Here is a 19,203-nt window from a genome sequence, read left to right as displayed (position 1 = left end):
TGCAAGGTTTGAGTCCTAGTGAGAGTGAAAGAAGAGAGAGACAATGAAAGTTGAGCAGGACAACAAGAGAGCAGGGCAATGCTCCAATGTAGCCTAGTGGCTGGTGTTCTGGATAGAAACTCAGAAGACCTGCGTTCTATTCCTGCCTTTGCTATTAGGCTGCTAGATGACCTTGAGAAAGTCACTCATCTCTCTTTGCCTTCATTTCCCCATCTGTAAAATGGAAAGAATGACATTTACCTCCTTTGTAAAGCACTTTGATATCTATTGCTGAAAAGATTTATATAAGAGCTAGATTTTAGTAGTAGTATTCCTTGCTACAGCACGGAATGCCCAAGAATAAACTCCTTAGGCCCAGTTTACTGCATAAATGATACAAATATCACAAAGGAATAATTTGTTACATATATTTACTCATCCATATTGGCAAAATGACAGTTATTACCAAATGGTAATAATCCAGTGACAGTGAATTTTCTCAAAGATTTGTTATCTCTGCAAAGGCACAGATTCAGTGGTGTGCCCTGCCTTAGACAGGCTTACATCCGCCTCACCTTGCCTCAGCAGACCGATGCAGAGCAGAATAACACCGTGAAACAGATCCTAAGTACATACATTTATATTTCCCTGAATGGAAGTACCATTTCTGTGAAGCCAAACAGCCTTTTCCTGTTCCAAAAGTCTCAATATTACTTTCTGTGCAGGTACCCAAAGAAATCCTGCACAAAACCGAGTTTACACTACTCACACAGTGAATGCATTTTATTAGGAAGCCAGAATGCCTTGTAGATGATGGTTATTCATTTTTAATTCATTTGTCCATATGTCTTTTGCTTTAGTTTCTGCTACACTATTTAACTTTTACTGATTTCAGCTGTGTTTGTAACATAAATTCCAAACACATATGCCATTTATTTTTTTTTAACTTGGTTTAGCTTTATAACTTATACAGTACGCACTGAGCTTGTAATGCACTGTGGGAGTTGTAAAGGTTCATGTCTCCACAGGGGAGGAGACCTATTTCTAAGCATGTTCAAGTCATTCTTTGAAAGCCTGTACGCTTTGTTATGATCCACATAGGACATGACTCAAGAGAAATGAGTGAGCAGGTATAATGCATGATGAGATGACATCTTAAAAGCTACTGTATAGATGGAATTTACTCTTGATGGGATCTCCTGAACCACATTAAAATAATGCAGATGATTGTTTAACAGAGAAGAGAGAATTTATAATGAGAATCAAACTCCCTAATTTTTTAGAAACAAAATATTTCTAGAGGCAGTACATGTATCTATATATACACACAATTGTCTCCAATACATTGTGGCACAATTAACAGTCAATCACAATGAAACATTTAAATATCATGAAACTCACCATTTGAAAGTAGTGTTACTACCTCAGTGCCTTAGAATTGTTTGTTGCCTGAAGAGACACATTAACCCTATGGATATGCATACATCTAATTCTTGTAATGATTCATTGACTGCCTTTGGAAGTCAGGGAAGCAGAGTGCTGAAGGAGTCATTCAAATGAAACGTTACTGTACAGGTCATAGAAGAGGCCAAATCCTGTGGTACTAACTCCAGTCGAATTTCCAGGAATGTTAGTAGGAGGCTTGCCTGAGTAAAGACTGCAGAATTTGCTCCTATAACACTCCCCATTACATTTTTAGTGGGTTAGGTTAATAACTGACATTGGATGAAAAATGGAGGGCAAGATTGTGCCTTTCTGCAACACAGGTGAGCCAGGACCTCTCTCCACCCCCCTGCATCCCTGGGCAGCAGCAGCATGGTAACACTGCAATCCTTGGGCACCATTATAAATTAAATTTAAACACTATTTTTTAAATATAACCAAGAATTTACATATTATGTTGTTATTATTTGTATTACCACAATGTCTGGATGATCCAACTGAGACCAGTGCCTACCACAACTGGGCCCTGTACAAACATATAGTGAGAGTCATAAAGAGCTGAGCAGCAAAGAGGCTAAATAGATAGGAGACAAAAGGTAGCAGAATGATTAATACCATTTTACAAACAGGGAACTAAGGCATGGAAAGATGAAGTCTCTCAGGAAGTCTGTGATAGAGCCAGGATAGCAGCCCAGGTGTCCTGAATCCCAGTCCAATGTTTTAATCATAAGAGCAGTCTTTATTTTCTACAGCAGGTTTGAAAGTTCAGCCCATCATATTTTGATAGGCCAAAACATTCAAATTTAGGTGCCTAATTCAGGAGCCTGAGTTTATATTTAGGAACCTAAACAAAAGCCACCTGATTTATTTAGGAGGTTCACATGCTCATATCTTCAGTATCTCAAAAATCAGGCCATTTACTTAGTGTCTAAGTACTTAGCTGGTTGAATTTGGGCACCAAGTTTAAACCTTTTGGGCTAGGAAAATATTATTGGCTGAATTTTCACATCTGCAGCCGAACTTCAACCTTCACTATTTATAGATGCTCCCATTGCTTACAGGTGTGTGCACAAACCCTTGGTTTTTCATTTATACAAATAGGAGAGCTAGATCCATATTTTATAGACATACAGAAGAAATGTTTGAAGTGCGCCCTATAAGGCTAGTTTAAATTGCATTGTACTAACGTGTTTTTTAAATACAGTAATTTACTCCCTGATATAATGCAACGTACAATTTAACAGAAAGATGAAAAACAAATGCAAGTTCTAGTATATTACAGAATGGCCAATATATTGGTAGTTCTTTTAATTTACTGAAAAAGTGTTCAAAAGGCATGTATTTCCATTACATTCTTAATAACAATTATCACTTACGTGTTCCTTGCCAACCACGCAAACATTCCAAATCACCTGGCCTACTTTATCCACTGATATTAAAGTGTTGATCTTATCCATCACTGAAATGCAACCCTTTCTGAAAGGTGGCTTTTATACAATGCATAGCAGAAGTTAAAGGCAGCAAGTAAAAATTCTTTTATCTACCTGTAACTACAGGGAAAGTTTTGGTAAGAAGAAATTAACTTCTTTGAACATTGCCATGACATGTTGTTAATGCTATGCTAATACAAGTATCAGAGGGGTAGCCGTGTTAGTCTGAATCTGTAAAAAGCAACAGAGGGTCCTGTGGCACCTTTGAGACTAACAGAAGTACTGGGAGCATAAGCTTTCGTGGGTAAGAACCTCACTTCTTCAGATGCAAGTAATGGAAATCTCCAGAGGCAGGTATATATCAGTGTGGAGATAACGAGGTTAGTTCAATGGCAATATACAAAAACCTGTAGGAGAACACTTTAACCTCCCTGGCCACACAATAGCAGATGTAAAGGTAGCCATCTTACAGCAAAAAAACTTCAGGACCAGACTCCAAAGAGAAACTGCTGAGCTCCAGTTCATTTGCAAATTTGACACCATCAGCTCAGGATTAAACAAAGACTGTGAATGGCTATCCAACTACAGAAAGAGTTTCTCCTCCCTTGGTGTTCACACCTCAACTGCTAGCAGAGCACCTCACCCTCCCTGATTGAACTAACCTCGTTATCTCCACACTGATATATACCTGCCTCTGGAGATTTCCATTACTTGCATCTGAAGAAGTGAGGTTCTTACCCACGAAAGCTTATGCTCCCAGTACTTCTGTTAGTCTCAAAGGTGCCACAGGACCCTCTGTTGCTTTATGCTAATACAGTATTTTATAAAGAGAACAGCTAATATGATTAAAGACTGCTAATAGGATTAAAAGATTGTTTCTAAATAGGATATAATTTTCTTATACTGGGTTCAGGTCTACTTTTCAGTCTTGTTCACAGGGGAAAGGATAAGATTGTCCAAGATGGAGAGCTTATCAATCTTGCTGTTTCTTTGTAATCTCACTGCACCTAATGGCAGTGAAAATATGCTGAATCTGGGCTTCATTGTGACATTAAGGCACATAGAATCATAGATATGTAGGGCTCGAAGGGATCTTGAGAGATCGTCTACTACCGCCCCCTGTACTGAGACAGGATCAAGTATGCCTGGACAATCCCTGACAGATGTGTGTCCAACCTGTTCTTAAAAACCTCCAATGACAGGGATTTCATAACCTCCCTTGGAAGCCTATTCCAGTGCTTAACTTTCCTTATTGTTACAAAGTTTTGCCTAGTATCTTACCTAATTCTCCATAGCTGCAGAATAAGCTGATTACTTCTTGTCTTACGTTCAGTAGACATGGAGAAGAATTGATCACAGTATGCTTTACATCCCTTAACATATTTGAAGTCTATTATTTGGTCCTCCCTCTTTTCTCAAGACTAAAATACCCAGATTTTTTAACCTTTTCTCACAGATTAGGTTGTCTAAACGTTTTATCATTTTTTGTGGCTTTCCTCTTGTCTCTCTCCAATTTGTCTGCATTTTTTCTAAGGTGTGATGCACCCCAACTGAGGCCTCACCAGTGCAGAATAGAGTTGGGACAGTTACCTCCCGTATCCTACATACGACACTCTTGATAATACATGCAAGAATTATATTACCCTTTTTCACAGCTGTATCACACTGTTGACTCATTTTCAATTTGTGATCCACTATAATCTCAAGATCCTTTTCAGCTGTCCCACTGTCTCACCGGTTATTCCCCATTTTCTATTTGTGCATTTGATATTTCCCTCCTAAGTGTAGTACTTTCAGTTGTCTTTCTTGAATTTCATTTAATTGATATCAGACCAATTCTCCAATTTGTCAAGTTCAACATGTTTGTGTTGGTGGTGGTGCACACCCACGCTGCCTCAGAGGGAACTCCAAGAAGGCAGAATCCCTCCCTGGGCTTTCCAGCCTTCAGTAGAATTACATCTACTACAATATTCCTACAGGTAGTGCAGTGAATTCCCTTGGCATGCTTGACCAGCTCTGCATGGCCTTCACCATGTCAATCTCAAAGAGCAGATGTATTGTGCATAGGGTAACTTACTATATCTTAGCAGTATTCTCCGGGGCCAGATCTGAGTGCTTCCCATTATGAAGAAATTCCTCCTTATTTTACAGAGAGCATTCTTCAGATACACACACAGTTGTCTCACAGGGCAAAATCTTGAAGTAGGCAGTGACTCAGACGTCTTTGCTCAAATTACAATGGTGTAGCTTACTGAGTTGCTGCAGGTGCTGGGAAACCTTTGTTCCAAACCTGGGCTCTGAACATCTCTTAATGCCTCAGACGTCCATGGCTTTTGTCAATCTGGTTTTCAACCTGCATTTGGCACTTGTTGTATTGCTTAATGATCTCTTTCTGGCAATATGTAATGCTGATGTCAGTAGATTTGTCAACATATGTTGATACTATTGGTCGTTGCATGTTATTGATTCACAGACCCAAATAGGAGCAGATTGGACTGCTTTTTGGTGACTTTTTCATTTCTCTCTGAAATAATTTTAGGTGATTGGTTTTCTGCCCTAAGGGCTCATTCATGTAGGATTCCACCTTATCACTTCCCCCTCCCCCCCCCCCCGTTCAATATATATATGGGGTTGTTAGTAGGGCTGAGGCCTGGGTTGAAGTGTTTTTAGTGTGCTGACAACACTCAGCTCACTCTCAATTTCATCGGACCCAAATGGTGCAGATAACGTTCAATCCAGAGAAGACAAAAGTGATGTTGGCAGGCTGAGATAGGTAACTGGAAGATATGGAAAACAGAATGGGCCAGATTCTCAGGTTATGTCCCCTTTGTGCCACTTGAATGAGTCAAAAGAGCCGTAATTCTGCTGTGACTGTCCAGTAGAGCTTTCCTCGGCTGGAGGGGAACTCCCTCCTGTGCAGCTGGGACTTGCACCTCCACCCCAACTCTCGGTTTAGAAGAGGTGGAAGATGGGAGAGGAGTTGTAAGTTGTTGTAGTGAAGCAGAACTCAGTATAGCAATCCTTCACGAGTGAGGGGGTCTAAGGACATTATGTCATGGGGCACAGCTTCAAATTTCCCTCAAGCAGCTCCTAAGTATCATCCGGGCAGCCCCCCTCAACTCATTACTTTTGCAGTTCAGATGCCTTGTTAGAATCCTATTTCTTGTTAGACAGTCATACGGCAGCCACGACCAAGATGGCTTTGTTATAGCTGCATCTGGTCTGGAGATTACCTGCCCTTTCTGCAGACCTCACTACAATCCTCCAGGCCTTTGTCTTCCCAAGAGTAGAACATTGTAACAAGTGCTACACAGGACTACATCTTAAACCAACTTGGTACAAGAAGCTAGAGAAGGAGGTGACAGCCTACTTGTTAAGCAGGCTATCTTGTCAAGAGCACATTACACCAATACTCCTCAGGCAGAGTTCAAGGTTGTGGGTTTGATGTGTAAAGTTCATAATGACTTGTGAATTGCCTATCTGATAGACCCCCATTCTCCCGGTGCCTTACTGCCACAGTTGGGATTGGTGCAGTTACTGGAGTTAGAACTCCCCTGGTACAGGAGAGAAGGAGTTGTTGGCAGGCCATTCATTGTGGGGCTCTTCACTTGTATTTCACCTATATTATTATTTATTCGTTGTATTACATTAATATCTTCTAGTCCATAAAGAGCTTATGACCCTATTTCTGACAAGACACAACAAAAGAGAGACATATAGTTGGAAGGTAACAGTAAAATGCATCTCACATAACAGTAAAATGGACACATTTTTCAGGGTAAGGAGAGACTCCATCTTTAGTCTGAAATATCCCAAAGGTATTGAGTTTAAGGGCACTCTTCAAAGCACAGGTATTGGGTAAGCATTTGGGAAAAGTTGACATGTTGGGTAGCAGGGGACATTGGGAGTAGATTTGAATTGGGAGATTAGGGTTTTGTGGGAACTGAGGTGGGGAAAAATTGGTTTTGGCTTCTTGTACGATGGTTGCTGTTTTGACACTGGTGTTTTTGACTTGATTGGATTGTATTTTTAATTGTCAAAGGTGCCAAGTCTCATTTTAAATGTTTATATTTTAAAACCAAACTAAATGCAGAAATAAAAAACTCAGCTCCAGAGTGGCCCCATAAATAATACAGTGGGTGCAATTTAAAAGGCAACATTTAGCCATGCAACAGTATTTGACTTCACAGCAGCGTCTCCTAGATTCAGACTAGGATGTAGCTCTGATATTGAGCTCAAATACCACAGCATTAGGGTCTAATAATAAGAGTGTCTGCTATAAACTGCTTGAAAGTGAAAGAGGAATAAAGAGACCCTGGTGTTTTGGTCAGTCACAGGATGACTATGAGCCACCATTATAATGTGGCTGTAACAAAAAATCAAATGTGATCCTAGGATGTTTGCCATGTTTTGTAGCTGTGTTGGTCCCAGGGTATTAGAGAGACAAGGTGAGTGAGGTAATATCTTTTATTGGACTGACTTCTGTGGATGAGAGAGACAAGTTTTTGAGCTACATAGAGCTTTTGAGCTAACTTCTTCAGGTCAGACAATGTTTTAATTTTCATTGCAGGTCAGAACTAAAGAGCTCTGAGTAGCTTAAAAGCTTGTCTCTTTCACCAACAGAAGTTGGTCCAATAAAAGAAATTACCTCACCCACCTTGTCATCCTAGGGTTTATCAGGCAAGTTATTTCCAGTAGAGATAAATTAATACGTCAAAAGAGGCACTGGTAAGACCTCATTTGGAAGACATTTCTGGTCACCCTATGACCAAGAAAGATACATTCAAACTGGAATAGTTGCAGAGAAGAGTTACTAGGATGAACAGGGGAATGCAGATCCTATTTTATGAATAGAGTTTAAACGATTAATCTAGGCTTGTTTAGCATAGCAAAATGAAGGCTAAGAAAGGATATGACTGATGACTGCATCTGGACGTAAACTCAAAAGAGAGGATGAAGACCTATTATTAATGTTATTTTTTATTTATTTTTTTATATTTTTAAATGAGACCTAGTTTATTACTTATTGCCCTAGTTAGCAACAGACTTCACTGAAACACCTGAACTTTTCTTGTTTGTTACTTAAAGCCATAAATCTTCCCTTCACACCCAAATTTCAAACCAAGTTCTCTTGAAATGTGATCCATGTTTGCTAATGAGACCTAGGAGTGGCGCCAGGGTTTTTGGCACCCTAGGCGGGGGTCCTTCCGCGCTCCCGGTCTTTGGGCATTTCGGCGGCGGGTCCCGGAGCGAGTGAAGGACCTGCCGCAGAATTGCCGCCGAAGACCCGGAGCATGGAAGGAGCCCCCTGCCGCCAAATTGCCGCCAAGGCCATCAAAATGCGCCCCCCCCCCAAATCATGGCGCCCTAGGCAACTGCCTAGGACCCCTAAGTGGAAGCGAGACCCTCACCCAAATTTGGTGTGTGTGTGTGTGTGTGTGTGTGTGTGTGTGTGTATGAATAATGGATGGTGGATAATCATTTAGACATTTGGACAGTTGTAAGGAAGAATGTGTTTGATGAATATAGCCTCTGTTTGTGGATTTTCTGTGAACAGATCACATTTTTCTGCAAAGAATTTGTTTGAAATTGTTTTCCAAATAATTCCTAGGAATAATTTTTGGTCAGTAGATTATTTGTGAGCAATTAATTTCAGGTAGTCAATATTGGAAGTTCAAGATGTGTTTTGATTAGATATGTAGATCACATGGTATGTTTCTTTTCAGAGAATAACTTGTAGAATTGTACTGTAAAAGTTGCAGAATACCAGGCAATTTTTTTTTATTATAACAACTACTATATCTTCATAGAGAACCTAAAGATTAACAAAGTCAGGTACCCCTAAAGATTAGAAATCTAAGATAATAAGCTAGTGCATCGCAGAAATCACATGATTTTTTATATTATGTCTCCATGAATATTAAATAATTTCATCATGACGAATTATATTACAGTGAATACCAATTGAAGCAATAACCATGGAACACTTAGTGTAGAGCATTATTAATGGATAATGCTCCAGTCATTCATTAGCCAGTTTTAAAAATTTAGCTCTTTTTGGAAATGAACAGGGCATCTACCTGAATATTAAACAAATAGTCACAGTTTCTGCTCAACATAATATTAATTACAAAATTCAGGGGTACTAGCAACACTATACAATACATTGTTAATTATTGTTATTTCATTCAGTATTTAGTATAATAACATTTATCATTCCTAACTCATTTAATATTAATGTGGATAAAGTATGTAATTCCATAGCAATTCCTTTGTAACATAACATTAATTCATGTCTTCTCACTAAAAGCATTTGTTTCTGCGAAATAAAGAATCTCAAGAAAGTGGTTCCCTATGTTTGGTCCATATGTGAGCATGCAGCATTCTTGGTTAAAATTTACATCAATATAATAACAACCAACTTCCCTACTGAAGAAAACGTGGCTCTCAAGCTATAACATGGGAACATGCAGGAGTATGTTTTATTTTCTTCTGAAAACAGTAGCAAAAAGCATTACGAAACTGACCTACTCTGTTTACTTTCTTTTCTTTCGGGGATATATTTAGAATATTCCTATTGCAATCTATGACACATAACGGTATCCAAGAATATTCATGTTGCCAAAAGTTAATTCTTGTATGTCAGTATTTCTGTCCTCCACATCCCACACATTTACAGCATAGCCAGAATAGCTAGATAGCTTTGGATGTAAATTATAAATAAATGGAGATATCCTATCTCCTAGAACTGGAAGGGACCTTGAAAGGTCATCAAGTCCAGCCCCCTGCCTTCACTAGCAGGACCAAGTACTGATTTTGCCCCAGATCCCTAAGTGGCCCCCTCAAGGATTGAACTCACAACCCTGGGTTTAGTAGGCCAATGCTCAAACCACTGAGCTATCCCTCCCCCCATGTATATCCCTGGATGATTAGTGGTCTTCATTAGTACAACAGTTAGTAAATTATAAATCTCTAACTGCACAGCAGAGTGATATACAATGCCTGAGCTTCAAGTCAGGATGCCAGCATTATTCATATAGCTCAAGGCTTGATAAATGCTCAATATTAGTAAGATAAACAGTAGTAAAATAGCTATTACCAATGTATTTTCTGTCACAAATGAGTTAAGGAGTGAGATATACTCCTCATCAGCAAGATAGCAATTATAATGGTTTGTGAGTTGTTCGAATTTTGGTTCGGAACAAAATCTCCAGCAAAAAGGTGGTGGTGGGGGGAAGGAGGTAGAGGGCATTTAAAATGCACTGACATGCAAAAACCAAATCAGATATATAGTTAGTGATCTTAAAATCTTGGCCTCAAATCCTTCCCCAGATACCCAGCCTGAGTACCTGGGTGGTGAGCTGGGGACCTCATCAGGGATTGGGGAAAAGGAACGTTTCCAATTATTGAAATGGAATGGCAACCATAGCATCTGTCCTGACAACTTTCCTTCCATATAGGGGTCAGTGGATCCAATTCCTGATGTACCGCTAAATCCATGCTGCACAGTGACACGAAGCAAGACCCCATACAACATGCAGGGGGAGTATGATCTCCTGAATGAATCTCCATGCAGAGTTGTGCGTCAGTAGTTACTTCTTATAGAAGAAAAGGCTGAGCTTGCAGTCCTTACTCAGGCAAAACATTCATTGACTTAAATGGGAACTTTGATTAAAGACTGAGAAAGGACTATAAGGTTGGCCCTAAATTAGAAGCCTGAATGGAATGAAAGCAAAAACGTGACAGCTTTCTAAGCAGCTCTACTAGCCGTTGGCTTAGTTTGCACAAGCGTTCACTTAACATATTTTATTTATTTTTCATGAAAATGCTAATCCAGTCTGATTCAGAGCATTGATTTTAACAATGTGTGTTTTGCCTTGTTTGTTTTTGCCTGCAGAGCCAAGTTCCCATTATGTAATTTCTTTAAAAGCCTTTAACAACGTGGGTGAAGGAGTCCCTCTCTATGAAAGTGCCACCACTAGATCGTTGACAGGTGAGTTGGAAATGTTGATTCTTACTTTGTTCCATATCAGTTATCATTAGACTTACGTACATATTAGGCAAACTGTTTTGGGAAGCCAATAAAGAAAAAGCTCTTCAACAGCCAAGTTTCTGCTAAAATAAATCAGATTATTTTTTCCACCCCATTTTAAATGGTTGAACTACATGGCTATAAGATAATTAATTAATTACACTTTCCTGAAATATATTTTACAGCAGTAAATTTTCATTAGCTGATATAAAATAATGTAATGCTTGCACATCCGTTAGTAGTTTGATTGAGTTGGCTTGGGAGCAGCATGAATCCCAGAGCAATTTGAATATCTGAAGATCAGGTTAAAATTGTGGCTGCTGTCACAGATCAAGCACAGAATTTAATTATTTTCTCTATCTCTTATTATTTTTGCTAAATTGAAATTAATTAATTAAAGCCAAGAACAGTCACAGACATAGATAGGGTCAGATAGCCAGGTCTCAGATAAAATGAAGGAAAGTATTGCAAACAATTAATGACGATATAAACTCACACAAAACAGAATACCCAGTATTAATCAGGCTACTCACTTACCATGCAACATTTTTTTTCATAGATGTATTCTTGGCACAAAAAACAGGGTTCCGCTAAGTTTAGGGTTCCGTTGGTCAAATCGGACCTTTGTGCATGTATAGGTTTTTGGGATGAGTGGGTGAGACTGCAGAGAGCTGATAACAAAAAGAATAAATACAAAAACAAAAATGATTTTCCTCTGGAGTAACACCATCATTTGGTAGTTTTTCCTTGTGTTTCACCCACCATGTTAAGAACTTCCTCAAAGGAAGGAAGCTTATGTCACTGAGAGCAAAAGGACCATTAACAGACAGACTGACTAGGGTGAACCATTAAGGATAATTAAATCAAATGGCAGCACTCTGGCTCCAAATGGAAAACCGTCCATTGTCCATATGTGTTTGTGAAGTATTCCCCTAAGAAATCTTGGAAAGTCCCAAAGGTGGGGAGAAACATTCAGTGTAAAAGCAAAGGCAACTGTGAGAAACCATATCCAGATGTAATACATAGCAGTGAGCATGTGGCTTCAACATTGTTAATATCACTTCTGATGTGGTATCTACAAGGGTCAGTTCTTCCTCCTAGGCACGTGAGATTATGTATGTGTCTTTTGAAATCTTTATTTGATGAACTTGGTTCAAAATCCATGTTTTGTTTTGTGTTTTTGTTTTTACCGTTTGTCCCGTGTCGATGCTAGATCAAGAATTATCTATGTGTAGCCTGTGGGGATTTTTTTTTTTATGTATGTATGTATGTATGTATGTGACCTCTCAGAAATGAAATGTTATCCTGATGTGAAAAAGGTATGTCAAGCTTGGGTTCTACTTTGGTGACTTGACCAAGGACTCTGTACAAGTACTGTATGCCACTTTGCAGTTTCTCTTTTACTTCTAAGAGCAGCTCTAACAAGGAGTTTCCTATCTAATCTCTTACCCTTCTGGATGTGGCTTCTGAAGTGAGTCAGTACCATTGGGTTATTCATGGAAGAGCATTTCAAAAACTACGTTCAGCAAAGTGAGAAACATTTTAGTTGAACTCCCTGAGTGGTTGTTGAACTGACTTGCCCTGAGTGAAAAAGAAAATTTAACTATTATATTTATTTCAGTGCATAAGAATTGTATATATAGAAACAGATATAGAATTTTATGTGTGTATAACATATAATCTCAAATGATGTGACAAGCAAAATAAGAATTAAAGGAAGCAGAAACTTTTTTATCAAAGGTATGCAATATCTAAATGACAGATGTCCGAACATGAACAGCAGCAAATAACTCTGTTTTGAAAAGCGAAGGAAGTGTTTAGGGACCTATTTTCAGACACCAAAGGATTATAGAAATTCCACTGTTTCTCAGCTAAGTGATGGCATGTTTCAAGAACTGAATTATCTTGATTGATTGAATCTAATCATTTATTTTGCTAGACCTAGTCTTTCTTCATAATCCTCTGTACAACAGACCTTCAGAATTCAGTATGTCACTATGGGGAAAGAAGAAAGATGCAGTGTTTTATTTGCCAAAATACCAAATGTATATTACCTTACAGCATTAACTATGTAAGCAAAAAAGAAACAAAAATGAAAAGTGTTCATTATGTCACAGCTTGTAGACAAATCTCCTTGAAAATTTCAGTTTAGAACTGGGAATTGAAATCTTAAGAGTAGCAATATTCTTTGTGAATAGGCAAAGAAGTTTCAACCCAACCTGCTATGCAGAATGTCCAAATTCATTTTGGATCTGTAGGTGAACAACCAGATTGCTCTATTTCTCCAAGCATCAATGTTCAAGCTTCTAAAGAAACTGATGATGAATGAAGCAGCAACAACAACAGCATTAAAGGGTTCATCTAGTTGCTCATCATAAATTTTAAACATGCTTTCCTCCTGTATTTTTTATTCCAAAGTCTGTGGCCTCCTGAAGTCCTAAATAATTAATTACAAAATTACAAAAAAAAAAAATGTGATCAAAGAGTGTCAGCAGTTTGAAATACATATAGAGCTGACAAACTGAAGTAATATCAATCGGGAAATGTCAGATTAATTTGTGCTTTGATTAATTACATAGTCTGTTATTTTGCAAAAAATATGGTTGTGTGTACTGTGTCATAATTACTGCAGCCTGAAATTTTTGGTTGGTAAAATCATAATCTTGTTTTTAAATTGCAAATATATATAGGTAACATTTTAATATAAAATGACACTGCTCTGACCACATGCAATCCAATTCTTCTATCACGTTGTTGTAAGTCAGGGTTAATTCTGTTGAAGTCAATTCAATTACAATGAAGTGAGAAGAGAATCAGGCCCATGATGTTCTAGATAGCATTGGCTAACTGCCAAGTATGGCTTTCCAATATGGAACTGCATTTTTGGAAATGGAAGCAAACTTTTTTGTGTAATAAAACCTACCACAGATTGCCTCTGTGTGTTGTGCTAACTTCACCTCCTACCACTGCATACCATTATGTTCAGTCTATTGATCTGTCTGAAGGCAGCATGATCACCAAATGCATAAAAGAAGTGTGCTTATGTCTCGAGGAAACATGCTCAGAGATGAAAATAACAATCCACATATCCATACCTGGATGCACACATTTATCATGCTGGCATTATTAAATCAACAAATGTGGACCTCCATCTTAGCATTACAATTATGTTCTCTTTTGCCTGACAAATATTTAAGCAGATGTAGAAGTGCTCCTTTGAATAGCATTAAAAGAACAAAAGAAGCTGCAGAGAGAGAGAGAGAAAAGCATAGGTAACTCCTACACACATCAGAGTGTCTTTTAAAATGACACTATTTTGTGCATGTTTTTAATAATGTATCTTTTATGTATTTCAATTTTTTCTATTGCAAAGTAAATCATTTTAAAGAGAAACAATGCATTTCAACTTCATTTTGGAGCCAAGAAAAGAAAGCACACCTGGAAGTACTTGAACAAGCCATGCAAAATAATATTAATTGCTAGTTAGCTTTATTTACAGTAATGTAAGTGAAATATTATATATATATTAAATTTTTCAATTAATGCCTCTCTTTCTGTTCTTCTCCTGTTCCCCTCTCATCATTTAACCCATTGTGATGTGTATCCACTGGTGATTGTTTTGTTTTGTTTTTGTTTTAACTGCTATTCATTTTTTTTTGAATGCTCATTTGCTGGTTTTTGACCCAGATCCCATTGATCCATTAGAAGTTGATTTTTATCCTTTGCTTGATGATTTCCCTACCTCAGTCCCAGATATCTCCACCCCCATGCTCCCACCAGTAGGTGTCCAGGCTGTTGCACTTACCCATGATGCAGTGAGAGTCAGCTGGGCAGACAACTCTGTCCCAAAGAATCAAAAGACTACTGAGGTTCGCTTTTACACTGTCCGTTGGAGAACCAGCTATTCTACAAGTGCTAAATACAAGGTGAAGTTATAAAGGGATATGAATTGATGATCTGCGATTTCTTGTGTTCATATTTTATTTGACAATAAGCTGAATCTACCTATTCTGTACTTCACTCAGGAAAAACTCCCAGGATAGTCAATGGGAGAGTTGTCCTGAATAGCAAGCATCTAATAGGGTCACAAATATATATAGTTTGGAGTTTTTTTAAAAGAGTATTTATTAGCCTGAAAATGCCACACTAAAAATCTAATTGTTGAAGATTCTGATCTTTAATTTTACATATCATATGTAAGTTAGAAAGTCATTGATTGGACAGCATAATGCCCAAGAATGAAACTGGGATGCCAATTTCAAATCAACCACACCATTGGAAATCCCTGCTTTACTATATTAGCAACAAACACTCAAAAAGCACCAGGTGAACAGAAAACTTCTCAATTTGGAAGTAGCCTGTAATATTCTACTGCCTGTAAATGAAAGATGTTTTCAAACACTAATGCCAACAAAACAATATAAAAATATATCTGGGATAGGAGAGAAAATAATAATAATAATTAATACTAAATAATGCTTGGCAGTTGTACAGAACAGAAAGTGACAATCACTAACGTGAAAAAATAAACTTTATCAATTTACATAGTATGGTCAATTCATATACTGTCAAATATCAGAGGGGTAGCCATGTTAGTCTGGATCTGGAAGTGGGTATTCACCCACGAAAGCTCATGCTCCAATACGTCTATTAGTCTATAAGGTGCCACAGGACTCTTTGCAATTCATATACTGCATCTTATAATATCCAAATCACTCCTGGTGAACATGCTTCACTATTCCTGCCGTGCCATGTCATAATTACTGGTTAACTTTTCTGCCTATATGGGGCTATATTCTTGATCAACATGCAATTGTTCCCAATAGTTGCACATATACACTGCAAATATGTTCACCAGTAAGTGACTGGTCACCACCCCAGACATAACTCTCTAGTACAGATTGTTCCTGTTATGATCACAGGGCCATTAGTGAGTAAATGAAATTGTGATTAGAAACATGTGGATTTAGGGATGGATTTTAAAAAAATATTTATGGAATTAGGGACCTAGGTGCATTTGAAAATCCCACTAGAGAATTATCTCCATCTTTCGGCCCCTAAATACCTTTCAAAATCTGGTTCTTGTTCTTAGACTGAGCTGTATCACCGTGTCAGTGGATTTTGAAAGGAGACAAAATAATGGTGGAAACTTCTTTTTTCTCACTCCCCCTACTGGACATGATTTTTCTAGTAGTGACCATAACACATCTGCCAGAATTTCATTCAGTGGTCCTAATTTTCCTGTTGCTTACACTAGTTTTGCACTGGTGTAACCACTGCTTTTGATTTACACTAGTGTAAGAGAGAGGAGAATCAGGCCAGTTGTCTTTTAGCTGTAGATGCTGATGATCGTAAATGTCTTAAGAGTTACTAGTTAAAGGTGCTTAACTATATAACAGAACATCTTGAACATCTTTTCAAGTGTATCATAGAATGAGTGGTGTCACAATTACTATCATAGCTATCTCAACCTCAGATAGTCTTTTTCTGGGCCACAGTGTTAAGCCCTAAGATCACCAAATTCTCATATGCTTATGTAGCAAACACCAAGGGCTTGTTGGCAGTGTAGTAAGCTCCAGTGTAGAAGAATTAAGACTTCTGAAACAGTGTTGTTTTGTATTTTGATGTAATTATACCCATTGAGAGATTTATTCCCATTCTCAGTAAAATGTGGAATATAGTAGAACAAGCCATAGTTTTTATTAATTTAGTTTCTATAGTAAGAGCAAGGATCCAAAGAGCACAACATTATTTATTGGGACCTTTAGACAATTATGAAATTGCCCACGTTGTCACTGTATGTTCATCACGTGCAGGCCCAGTGGAAAATTGCAGGTGCCAAAAAAATATATAAAGGTAGCTTTATTAGTGTCATCACAGTACAGACAGGTGTCCAGACTTATGTAAAATGAGTTTAACAGGTTAACTATGTTTGCCTGAGACATCCCACCCTGTCATCGCCCTGTTCCTTGCTGGGAAACTGTTAAAAAGGATAAATGGAACTCATTGAAGAAACTAACTTATTACGGCACATAGATATAGGAAGGAACCCTAGGAATGGTCAAGGCTGGAAACAAAGGCTTAGGTCTAGATAAAGTAACTATATGGGCAACCAAGCCTGATGAAAAACTTAAGGTGGGATGATCATATAGGGTTATTTTTAATGAACCGGACAACAAAAGAGCTGACTCATGTTGATTCCAGCTGGAAGGAGAAGTATGGAAATTAGAGTTGATCTGGAACTCAAGACCGTCTCCAAATCTGCTTTTTTTCCATTTAAATTGGGGGATGAAGAGTCTGGGCTTTTTGTTTGTTGGTTGGTTTGGTTTATTTTTTTAGTTTAGCCAATCTGTAGCTGAAATGTCGTGAACTAGTTGTCACAGTTTCCAAGTAACTGCATCTGTATCCCCTCCTCCATGGTCCACTTTAGAGTGACCACTCAGGCCTAAGGTCTCCAGTGTGCACCTGTCTCTGGGCAGGGACCCTTGTCCCAGTCCCTTCTGCCTGGAGGATTTAAGGCTCCACAACTCCCTGCCTTACACTCTGATACCCCGGAAAGCCACTCTGCCTAAAGCCACTCTGCCTCAGAGAGAAAGCCACTCTGTTGCTTTTTCTCTGAGGGCTATGAACAGTGTATTGCTAACAGTTACACGTTACCACACAGCTCTCTCTAGGCAAGCACATTTATTCTTACAGTAAAAGCATTAAGAGAAAACATACAAAACCCAATAAGTTCCTATCTGCATGCGAAAAGCGTAGCAGAAGTCACCCATCAATCTTCTGAGGCCCTAGCAGGGCCAAAGTCTTTCCAACCTGCAAGGGTTGGGGCCCTTGGACAGAAAGTCCTGACCATTAGCTGGATCAGAATGAAGGCCCTGAGTCAATTTAAACACAGCTTTTTTAATGCCAAAAGCCATGTATTTGTCTCTTAGTCTCTGGAAAATCCAGATTGAATCTCCCCAGGGAGTGGTACCTCTCTGGATGAGTTTACATTGTGAGTGATTCACCTTAATAATTCCCTCTCCTCTCAACCCCGCCTGCTATTTTAGTTCTTGAAACAACTCCGGTAACACTCCCCTGTGGAGTAGAACACGGTCAGACATGCAATCCCTGGCCCACAGGGATTGTATGTATACAATGTTAATACAATGTTTCCCCCAAAGATGCTTCATACAGTTGCAATATCTCTCACACTAGTCTGTCCCTTTGTTATTCCCAGGTCAGCCAGAAGCAGCAATCTCGCAACTTTACTTTTAATAAAAAAAGTCACAATGAATGTATGTTCACTCAAAGCCTATTTTGTCCAGAATATGTTCAACCCCAGCCTGTTTTCCAAACTTTTTGGGCAGGTCTACACTACAGCCTAAGTCAATATAACTTATGTTACTCAGGGGTGTGAAAAAGACTCTCCCCTCCCCACCCCGAGTGACACAAGTTTTGCGCTGTCCACACTGGCGCCATGTTGGCGGGAGATGCTCTACTGCTGACATAGCTTCTCGCCAAGGTGGAGTAATTATGCCAGTGGGAGAGCACTCTCCCATCGGCATAGCGTGTCTTCACCAGATGCACCACTGGGGCGCAGCTGTGCCAGTGTAGTGCTGTAGTGGAGACCTGTCCTTTGTTTTATTCCTGTCCTTTCATCCTGAGCACGTGAAATATCTGAGCAAGTTTGAAAAAAATAAAGTTTAATTTCTATAGTGCTCTTCTTCCTCTTCTTCTTTACTATTTGGGGTCGGCGGCTTTTATAGCCATTTCCCGGAACTCATGATAGTATGCCTGGCTGTCATGCAAATTGGTCTCCATAAGGTCAGCTTATATCTAGTCCAAATACTGAATCTTTGGCCTCTCCCTTAGTCATCTTCCATCAACGATCATTGCAAGGGCCATCCTACCAATATAACTCTGATTTCTACAGTGCTGTCTGTAAGATTTAGCTTCCTTCAGTCATGTTGTATAGTACCTTATTCCACAAATAGTCCCACTTAAGTCAGTGACCTACTTATGGTGAACAGTATGTCCCACCACAGTGAAATCTGTCCCATAGTTAAAAACCTCATGCTAATAGTCAAATTTTGCCACTTTTACTCCATGAGTTGACACCTTGATTTCACTTGGATTACTCACAGAGTGGGGGACTACTCAATGGGTGAAATCCTAGTCTCAAAGAAATCAACTGCAAATCTCTCATTCTCTTGCATAGGGCTAGGATTTCTCCCAATGAGTATAAAGATGACGGAATTTGGCTCTGAATACAGAAGCTACTTTGTTTAACTGCTGTGCAAAGCTTCAGTGTGAATGCTTGTGGAGTAGCAAAGCAAA

The 19,203-nt window shown here is 38.8% G+C and overlaps 1 protein-coding gene across 1 annotated transcript in view; it reads left to right on the top strand.

Annotated features, from left to right (window-relative positions):
- Positions 1-19,203, top strand: part of DCC (DCC netrin 1 receptor) — a 943,937-nt gene that overhangs the window by 820,863 nt on the left and 103,871 nt on the right. Inside the window, exons 16-17 of the mRNA XM_054032598.1 lie at positions 10,750-10,845; positions 14,572-14,810. Coding sequence (XP_053888573.1) covers positions 10,750-10,845; positions 14,572-14,810 — 335 coding nt within the window. The remainder of the gene's footprint in view (positions 1-10,749; positions 10,846-14,571; positions 14,811-19,203) is intronic.

Source organism: Malaclemys terrapin, chromosome 6 (assembly GCF_027887155.1).
Source record: "Malaclemys terrapin pileata isolate rMalTer1 chromosome 6, rMalTer1.hap1, whole genome shotgun sequence".
Classification (NCBI taxonomy): domain Eukaryota; kingdom Metazoa; phylum Chordata; order Testudines; family Emydidae; genus Malaclemys; species Malaclemys terrapin.
Note: the sequence above shows the minus strand (reverse complement) of the source record. Positions and strands in the feature narration are given on the sequence as shown.